Source organism: Dendronephthya gigantea, unplaced genomic scaffold (genome assembly GCF_004324835.1).
Source record: "Dendronephthya gigantea isolate DGI-Jeju-01 unplaced genomic scaffold, DenGig_1.0 000467F, whole genome shotgun sequence".
Lineage (NCBI taxonomy): Eukaryota > Metazoa > Cnidaria > Anthozoa > Malacalcyonacea > Nephtheidae > Dendronephthya > Dendronephthya gigantea.
This window is the reverse complement of record NW_021163477.1, coordinates 29,870-40,399: the sequence shown is the minus strand read 5'-3', so window position 1 is coordinate 40,399 and position 10,530 is coordinate 29,870. Positions and strand designations below refer to the sequence as shown.

The 10,530-nt window shown below is 37.0% G+C and overlaps 1 protein-coding gene across 1 annotated transcript; it reads right to left on the bottom strand.

Moving 5' to 3' along the window:
• Positions 1-2,158: 2,158 nt before the first annotated feature.
• On the bottom strand, positions 2,159-9,207 carry LOC114543489. The gene is made up of 4 exons (XM_028562451.1): positions 8,884-9,207; positions 3,122-3,166; positions 2,597-2,949; positions 2,159-2,513 (listed from the first exon to the last, which is right to left on the bottom strand). The coding sequence occupies exons 1-4, from the start codon at positions 9,205-9,207 to the stop codon at positions 2,159-2,161; spliced, it is 1,077 nt and encodes a 358-aa protein (XP_028418252.1).
• Positions 9,208-10,530: the final 1,323 nt, after the last annotated feature.

Genomic DNA, 10,530 nt, shown 5'->3' with positions numbered 1-10,530 from the left:
TAAAAATAAATTAAAAAAAAAATTCGAAGCAGTCTATGAGTGCCATAGCCCATGATGCTTTGTGGGTGTCGATATTATTCGAAGCACATGTTGCATTGCTTGAATGCTGTTTTATTCGCTTCAGTAATGTCGAACAAAAACAAATGTAAATGGGACAATTTTAAGAAAAAACATGCAGAGAAAAGGCGAAAGAAGGATGAAAATTTCCCTGACGTTGTAGATTATTTGACTGTGCAGAGATTAACCGCTGATGTAGAAGGAAAATGTTAAAAATACGGCCGCATTTGACCCTTGACAATCGTGCCTTTTCCATATGATGCACTAACTCTTGATAATATAAAGAAAGCCTGCAAGAATCATTTTGGCATAGCTTCGGTTATGGAGTGTGACGTGCTAGCTGGTGAAAGAGGTCCGTCATACACCAGCATCGATCAAATAAAGAACACTAAATTACTGCACGTAAGATTTCACTTTAATGATCAAGCTGCCGACAATGATGATGAAGGCGTTGACGAGGAAGATCCAGTTCTCCTCAGTTCCTCAGATCGTTTAACGAGTGGGACAGCAGCGAAAAAACCGAGGACTTAAAAGGCTGACAAACCCCGCGTAAGGAATTTTACAGAAACGCGAAGATCTCTAAACATAGATTCTCCGAAAAAGAAAGCGACGCCTTCATCATTTCCAAAGTCAGTTCCACTGAGTAAAATTCTCCAACTTGACAAAATGATCCCTCCAAAATGTGATGAATAAATTGTTGAGTTATACCTCGAGGAATTTTCCATTGATAAAAAGGAGTGGCTTCTTCCATTTCCTGTCAAGTTATCAGTAAGCAAAACATCTTTTGCTAGTGGAGCATTCAGAAATGCTTTTGAAGCCCAAGGAATTTCTGGTCTTAAAGGGAAGTACGTGGTTAATCGTTATAAACCTGACGAGGTGAAGGCTATAGAAGAAGTATTTGGATCAGTTGATAATCACACAAGGAAGTCTGTACAAATGCACACTTTAGCAAAGTATTATGCATCAGCAATGGAGAAGGAGGTTTCCACTTGCAAAGAATTTGGAGAGACTTTCAAGTATACCAAAGTGTATTTGGGAAGAAGTTGTGATGGTCAACTTGTTACTGTTGAGCCTTATATGGAAGGAGAGTTTGTTAAGTATATAAATAATGATGGTGAAATTATTGTAAAAGGCAGTGAAATTTCTGCAAAGGCTGAAGCATTTGCACATTTTACATATGCAAAGTCAAAAAACACAATCATGGTTTTAGATATCCAGGGAACTAAATACTTCTTATATGACCCTGAAATAGCTAGTGCTAAACTTCTTGATGATACTACCAAAGCAGTTTTGTTTTGCTATGGTAACCTATCTACCATAGCAATAGAGAGGTTTTTATTAGACCACAAGTGCAACAAGTATTGTACACTTCTGGGCATATGTGTACTGTAGCAACTAAACATTCCAGGATGAATGGATTTAGAGACCAACTGTATTGTTAGTTGTTAAGTTCTTTTTCAAATTGTTGTTTTTGAACCTTGTTAAAAGATAACTTTTACATTGACACTAGTTTTGAGAAATATAATATATTTACTGTTGTAGATCATAATGTTTAATCATTCAAGTTTAGTAATTTACACTTGTTAATTATGATACATGATTACATTTGTTAAGTATGAACCTATGTACAAACTTTATGCGACATTATTGCCATATTTTTTCCATACATACATTATGCAACATGGAAAAGGTAGTTTTGAAATGTAGAAGCCAGGTCTAGGTCAGTAATTTGATCAGGTTTGGGGATTTGTGATTTTTAAAGTATTTTATAAGTATTTTAGACAGTTGAAGAAACTCCAAAATGTAGTTTTGATCTGATGAACAGAGTTCAATTTATTTGCTAGATTGGCCTCAACCATTGGTTCTAATGGCCTCTATAATGGGCTTTGTAACATTAAATTTTCTCATGTTCACACCTGGACTACACCCTCCCCCCCAATGTGTAGTTCCAGAAAATATCCATAACACCCTCCTAGATCTCCAAAATGATCCACCCATCCATCAGTCTCTACTAATTATTATACATTACATGATTGGGAGAAGAGTTATATGGATATTTTCTGGAACCGCACTATTTGTCACATCCTTTTCAGTTGTATGTTTATGTTAAAGGTGACTTCAGGAACAAGTATGCATTTGCAGCTTGGTCAGGCTTTATTTCATCAGTATTTGGGATGTGCTCTTCACAACTTGCTCGGAATTGTACATTCAGAAAATCATCTGTGTCTTCCAAAACACCAGATAACTTCGCAACTTCTTCCAAATGCTCTTCACTGACAATGTAGCCACATCGCTCACCTCCATACTGCTCAGGGTGATAGTATATATGGTCAGGAACCCCACAAGGAAGTTGTTTTTTTTGCTGCTTTCTTCCACGGTGAGAATTCCACACTGTTTTTCTAAAGATGTCTAACTCTTTTTGAACTACTGGAACATACACATATGCCAGCATATTTCTAGTAAGAAAGAAAAGATAACTTATTAGTCCTTTGCAGATAAATATAACTAAATGCTTACCCAGTAGTACAGTCTACTGTACCTATGTATTGGAATATCTCGTTCATAATCACCATCTTCTAATAACTTCCTTAACTGGTCTTTAAAAAATGTTTCCAGTCTTTCTAGTAACTCTTTCCACCATCGTTCTATCTTGTTTTCGGTAGATGGGCCATAAATGACACAATCTGCTGAATCTTCATCACTTTCATGCTTTGATAGAAGGTAGGAGTGCATGGTGGCCATATCCGCCGTTTCAGTACCCTTATCAATGCGTAGGCGTGTAGGCATAACTAAAACATTAAATATAAAGATCGATAAAGATAAAGATCGAAATAAACAATTACCATCAGCATTAATTGGATGACGTTTTACAGGCGCTCCCAATTGCTTTGACTGTTTGGATTTGTGTTCAAAAATAAGAGGAATATTTAGAAAAGAACATAAGTGCCTTTGAATGAGACTGTTTATAGGACGAAAGATCAGGTGAATGGTTGCATGAAGATAACATAATTATATAACTATCAAACTACGTGTCACGTTCACATCTATCAGTTTTAGTACTTACATGTACTGGTTTGCTTCTTTTATCAACCCAGGTAATTGCTGCTTCCTATTGATACAAAAAGCAGAAAAAAAGCCAAATCACCTAACAAATAACATCTCACAAAAACTGAAGGACTAAAGAGGCGTGAAACACACCAAACTTCAAGGCGTATTCAACTGACACACCATGACCATATTAATTCTATAAACAACAACCGTTTAAAAGTTCAAATAATTTGTTTATAACACAGTCTATACCAGAAATTGAGCAAGAACATGTAATCCTTACCTTTCAGAACTTGCTTCAAACCGAATGAATAGTTGGTTGAAATGAGTTTACAATGATATTAGTGTCAAGCTTTATACACAGCGGAAGGCCACATGGATCGGAAATCCTGATTGCAAAAGCGGCCTGAAGTTAACACTTCAAAGTTTTGTCAAGTTTAATTTAAGTCAAACAATAGATAATCATACAAGTAAGCCACAAGTTGTCTGTTTGACTTTTTATTACAACAACAGTTTGACGTCAAAACAAAATTATTCATGCGGTGCATGAATCGCTCCCATTGCACTTACGGTACTTCACGATAAGAAGAAAAATGCAAGGAACCTGCTCATAATAGAGACTTTTAGATTCATTACGACATGGGAGCAGACAACGCAGTGAATTGAAAAAAATATTCAATTCAAAGTTTTCTTTTGCATTTCTGCTTGTGCTTATTCCACTAGCATGAACGGGACTTTACAATTTTAGATGATGCTTTAATATTTAATATATGCTGTCAATATTTTAATGCGAAGCATCCTTCTGAAACGCTTTCTATTATACAGTGTGTATAAAAAAGGTATATAACCTTTTAGATTTAAATCAAGCATAATGCCGTATACGATTGAATTCATTTGTCAGAGAAGCTATAATCGCTTCAAACAAGTTAGTAAGCCATAAACAAAAGACTTTCTAGTTATGCGTACAGCAGCACAAGCACAAATTATAATTGATCTCTTTTGTAAAAAAAGTTTTCGTCGCGTATCATTAACTCAAAACATATGAGAACAATAAAATCACTTACAATTATTGCTAATTTGAATTTAAAAGGCTATACTTTTCTGTCCACTGTTCGCTAATTTGAATTTAAAAGGCTATGATTTACTGTCCACTGTTCGCTAATTTGAATTTAAAAGGCTATACTTTTCTGTCCACTGTTCGCTAATTTGAATCTAAAAGGCTATACTTTTCTGTCCACTGTACACATATTGCCTGAACTCTTGATGCCATGTCTTTTGACTGCCTATTCTATGCCTTACATCAAATCAGACTCAAACAAAAAGTCGACCGACCAAACGGTTTGGTAACGACATTTAACTGAAACGCTTTTTAAGTATAAAATAAACGCATTTATACAGGCTTCAAATTACCATAAAAGTCTTCACTGATAAATACTAAATAAATTCCTAAAGTGAGGAACACAACCCAAAAATGTCTCTTTTCAGTCAGCGTTATAAATTGTTTGTACTAAGCAAATTCAGTATAGTGTAAGACCAGGCAGGAATCAGTAGGCCATATAATGAATACAACATACACCAAAGGCAAAGCAATTGCATCGTTATCCGCTTATTTTATCAGTTTTATTTATTAACAGCATGAATTAAATAAGAACATTTCGCATGCGTAGGAAATGTCAAATGTATAGCACAAACAGCCACGATTAAAAGTTGTACAAGTCGTTATAACTGACTTTATAATATAGTGCTATAAAAGCCAGCGAACGACTATAATAATCAGTCGAATTGGATATATTAAGTGTAGAATTTACTTCGATTTACTTAAACCTAAGTAAATCAACTAATTAAACTACTCAGATTCCCTGTATTTATAGCATCATGTACGCAAAGCATTCTGGTCAGTTAACAGCAGTGCACAGTGATGCATTCTGGTCGGTTAACAGCAATGCATGCTGGTTCTAAAAACGGAAGTAAAATCTTACTTTCAGAGCCCTGTACGAATGAGAATTGCTGACTTGCTCGCTCGCTTCAGGCTCGCTCGCTGCGTCAGCAATAACTACACGAAGTCACGAACTTCTCCTTTTAAATAACCCCCCCCCCTGAAAGAGTCTAGAAAGAGAGAAATTTGCCCTCTGAACTAAAAGTAAGTATTATATGGTTTCTCGAAATCTTGAACTTCATTTTTAATGGCTCCTAACAACATGGTCATTAAAGGCATGCTGATAAGTTTAAGAAAACATGCATATATACAGTGCTATATATAACTAAGGGCCCACTAAGCTATAGCATTAAATTTCATTATTCACGACAAATCAATGCGTGCATCCTTATTGCACGTGGTTTGAGTTTAATCTGTAAGGATGAAATTTCCTCTCGACTTTATTGATAAGAGATTAAGTTCGAAGACAAATGATCAAACCTTTACTGAATTTAAGCCGGTAGAACGTAGAAAAAAATTCCCCACAACTACCTACCTTTCTTTTTTAGCCCTAAAATAGAATTGTGTGCAGCAATTTTGCGGTCTTAAATGCGTGTGACATACGAGCGAAGTACCGCGTTACGGTTTTCGGATTGTTGCGAATTCAGAAAAAGGGAATCATTTAGGAAATTTTCATTAGGCTCGACATTCATTGAAATTTTGTTTCAAGCATGCTGACTAGTTGCTATAATATCTACAAAATTTTTAAAAAGTTTTGCATTACCTTCGTGATTCAAATGTAGTCCTCCTCGCATTTTTAGCGAATAGTTTGCAAAAAAATACACGAATTAAAACGAGGAAAAAAACTCTTGTTATTTCGCACAGACAGTCAACTACACACGAAAAAACAGCATGCTCACATGTGAACTTCATCATCACCGATTTCACCGATAATCACGAGTTCACTTCACACGAACTATACACTCACCACAAGTAATATAACAATTCCTAGCACAGAATCGCATCAACTGTTATAAATAATAAATCTTGCAACATTGCTATCATCTCACTTTCAAAAGGCAACCTCTAACACCCTACAATAAGGGCATGGCTGTCTCCACAGGATCCGAATACTTGCAACAACATTAAACTCTTGCATTAAGAGTTCAATACTAGTTCAATAACAAACATCCTCTTTGTCACAAAGTCATTTGGAACAATTATATAGACAATTCCACCCCCTTTAGTCATAAATGGATAAATACATATATATTATACACCATCATCATTCAATATTTACCATCATTCAATAGTAAGGGATGATAATCATGATATTGTTTAAAAGACATAAGTTTAATAATATTACTCAGACATAAGTTGTTCTAATGTTCATTTATATACTATACGGTCCTTGACATTTTTAAAAGGTGGCTCCCTACAGTAATTTAGAATTAGGACCAGTAACTAAATAATGCTCACGCAAGCAAGAGTAAATCGCGGGATGCGGTAAAATTTAGCGTTTTGCGAGAGTAACGCGGGATTTTTAAATGCCATGCACTGTTAATTTCGGGGAGTAATTTTAACTCCACCGTAGGAGTTGAAATAACTCCCGTTTGAGGAGTAGAAATAATGGAGTGTATTTCACTCGAAAACCAGAGTTAAATCTACTCCACTTCAGTTCATATTTAAACATTAACACCACTAGGAGTAAACATTACTCCACTGCAGGAATAAAATATACTCCAGTAAAGGAGTACAAATATTGGAATACTTTTTACTCCTTTATTTTTACTCCGGGAGTAAATTTAACTCCAGTTTTGCTACTATGGGAGTTTATTCAACTCTCATAAAGGAGTAAAATGTACTCTTGAAAAGGGATACACATATTAGAGTAATTATTGTATAATTTACTCCTATATTTTCACTCCAAAAAAGGAGTAAATCTACGAGAGTAAATAATTCATTTTTGGGAGTCAAAAAAACTCTAATAAATGATAAAATTAGATATACTTAGAAAATGGATATCAAGTAATTACTGTAACTTTACTCCTAACTGTCACTCAAAAAATGACAAATTTTTTAAGGGTATAAAGGAGAATGTATACTTTATCTAAATTTTACCCCCACAGCTATAAGCAAAGTTAAAATTTTCACTACCCTGAAAATGTTACTTTTCAGGCTAGTGAAAGTTACCATTAAGCCACAATGCAATATTCCACTGGGCGGTTTACATGAATCCGGATTGAGCAGTATTCCAGATTGAACCCACCCTGGTTCTCAAGAAATCATAATAACTGTTTACATGAATCTGCAATCATTCATTTCTTAAGAACTGGGGTGAAACTCAATCCGGATTCATGTAAACAGCCCCTTAGACAAGTGGTGTACCAAATACAGCCCCCCCCTTCTTCAAAGAAATTTTAAAAAAAGCTGGGGGTTTTTTCACCAAAAAACGGCTTCAAAATTTATGAAACTGCTATCGATAGAAAGCTTACATAACACAGCTTCCGAATATGTAATTTTTATCCTGGCCCAAATTCGTTGTCGAATCTTACAGCTCCTGAAACGCAGACGTCTGCCAGCCTGAGATTCGAAATCGCATATAATGATGTACGTTAAATGCGCATTGAAGTACGAGCGAAGTAAACACCAAAAAACGGCTTCAAAATTTATGAAACAGCTATCCATAGAAAGCTTACATAACACAGATTCCGAATATGTAATTTTTATCCTGGCCCAAATTCGTTGTCGAATCTTACAGCTCCTGAAACACAGACGTCTGCCAGCCTGAGATTCGAAATCGCATATAATGATGTACGTTAAATGCGCGTTGAAGTACGAGCGAAGTAAACACCAAAAAACGGCTTCAAAATTTATAAAACAGCTATCCATAGAAAGCTTACATAACACAGATTCCGAATATGTAATTTTTATCCTGGCCCAAATTCGTTGTCGAATCTTACAGCTCCTGAAACGCAGACGTCTGCCAGCCTGAGATTCGAAAAAATGCGGGTGGCACACGCCAGCCCATTTGGCAAGCAAGTAAATTGGTAAATATAACCTTTCCAGTTAAACTTTAAGATATTTCTGATGCTGAGCAGAAATAGGAACTGAATAGTAAGAATCCCGAAGATCGATAGATGCCATAAAGCAATTTTTCTTCATTAGCTGTAGTGCTGTATGCACTGATTCCATTTTGAAATGGTGGTAAGTTACAAACTCATTTAGTTTTTTGAGGTTTAAAATTAACCTGAAAGTGCTATCCTTTTTGGGCCTAACAAAATAGTTGAAAGGAACTCTTCTGGTTCATGAAGCGAAAGGACAATGACGCCCTTTCTTCATAAGCGTTGGATTTCAAAGTCAATAGCTTCATCATCAGAGGGAGAGGATCAAACCTTGCCCTCGTTGCTTTGCAACTCTAGTATGCAACAAACAGCATGATGTATAAAACAATAATGCCGCAATATTCGGAAATCGACTCTATATGCGAGAATAGCTATATCTCATGCAAACTGTCTTGGGGCAAAAAGTTTTTCTGGATTAGCGGAAAACTCAATGTTTACCCCTTGTATGGCATTAAGTAGCCATCTATCACTGGTGATTTTACACCAGGCATTAATATACTTTGCCAGGCGACCTGCAATATTGTCACACACTACTACAGTGTTAGGACATGTACTCACCTGATTTGTACAATGCCATGTCTCTTTCAGTGCGCCCGTGATTGGTTCTTCGCCCCTCTTCTTTTCCTCTGGAAGCTCTGGGGGCGATACTTCCCACGCTCGTTTTTTGAGTGTTGGTATGAATAGTCCCGAGAATGTGATGATCCTTTATATGATTTAGGACCATAATTTCGCACCAACCCTGTTTGTAGTTGATATATCTTGTACTGTTTTAGGTAAGTCATCACCAAATAATTCTGTGGTGCATGGGACATGTTCTGCACACAATTTCCGGTACTGTTCATTTAGGTCAGGCCTGATTAATTCCCGGCGCCGTTGATTTAGCTCATGATTGGCTCGGACTACGAATGCAATGGCATCCATGGACTGAATAACAGCTGCATCAGCTGTGTCGCTGCGCGCTTTAGATGCTAGGGGAGTCGAATCCTTTAGATTAAGAAGACTCTCAGTCACTCGAGTTTGAGCAATTAGAGCTTTAAGCAATAGCATTTGAGCTTTCTGCATCTTTATATCGCGAGATCGTGTCTTGCTTTGCAACCGTGACCAGATTGCTGCGTTTACTCTTGTAGGGATAATTTTGCCACAATTTTTTGGCCGAAGATATTTCTACTTCTATTTCTTTTTTCTACAAGTTCAGCAAGCTGTGTGGGGATGTCTTCACCACACTGATCGACCAGGTCAAAATCGTTGGCAATGCCTGTCAAAATGGCGTCGCCACCAGCCGCCGTCTTTTCGGCGACTACCGATTAATCGGTTGACTTATTCAAAAGCGCATTGACCGCGTTATCAAGTTCATCAGCCGGATTTTCACGACTCTTCTTGTTATTTGGCTCTAGGGCCTGTTTTTCGGAGTTTCAGACGAGCTATCGTCGTCTGAGGACGAAGGACTTGCTTGTCGTTTTCGAGGCCGCGTTGGCGCCAAATTGCTTTGTAACGAAGCAAGGCTGTATTGTAACGTTTTTGCAAGGCTTTGTAACGAGTTCGTCATGGAATTTTCCATGCCTCGTATACCCTTTAAAGTGGCATTAGAAATCTCTCTCGAGTCTTCATCGTCTAGTAGCCTAGACTCCTCGTTTTCGCTTAATATGTCTTGGACTTCTTGTTGTGGTTCATCCATATTCATGGGACCACTACTGATATCCTTAAGAGATTTCTCCCCTTTCCTGGATATTTCGTTATATCTGCGCCCTTAGATAAGGTATTTCGGCAGATAATGTATTTCGTAACAATCTAAATACGGAAAAAACGTCGTTTTCCCCAAAAAATTATTTGTAGGTAAGGGCAAAATTGTTTGCACCGTTCGACTGCGGAAGGTCTCACGAACTGAAGGTTGGCTATCTCACGTGATCTCCATGTGACCCCTTGTGACAGGTTATGACAAGGAGGTAGAATTTGCAATTATATACTAAGGCAAGGCCATCTTTACTGCTCGGCAAGTCGCAAGATTTCTTCTTTCTCAACAAGCAAGGAGCGCCTTTTGATAGCAGCAGTTCAATTGCAAGGTACATTGGCGATATTTTCATGCGCGAGGTTTCCATTCGAGCAAGCACGAATGCGTTAAGGCATGCTATCATCACATATTTCAGCACTTTGGACGACTCCAAAGATATAAATGTTCGAAAAAGTCTTGCGCTTTCACGCACGTAGCCCATCATGCTATCTTGTCTTGTCTTTCATGCTTTCTTTAATGAGAACACTAAATCTCTTGGTACCTTTAGACCGTCAGAAAATTAGACCAGGAGTTCATTTCATTCAGGTCAAAAAATTTGAAACCAGTTGTCCAAATAAGCAATTTTTCTTTTATATGAGATTTCAGATTTTGAAAGC

Excerpts from the sequence above, each read along its gene's own strand:
- LOC114543489 (XM_028562451.1), bottom strand. The coding sequence starts at position 9,207 with ATGCAGAAAGCTCAAATGCTATTGCTTAAAGCTCTAATTGCTCAAACT. Across the intron at positions 3,167-8,883 it reads ATATATCAACTACAAACAGG|GAAGCAGCAATTACCTGGGT; the intron begins GTTGGTGCGAAA and ends TTGTATCAATAG. Across the intron at positions 2,514-2,596 it reads CGAGATATTCCAATACATAG|AAATATGCTGGCATATGTGT; the intron begins GTACAGTAGACT and ends CTTTCTTACTAG.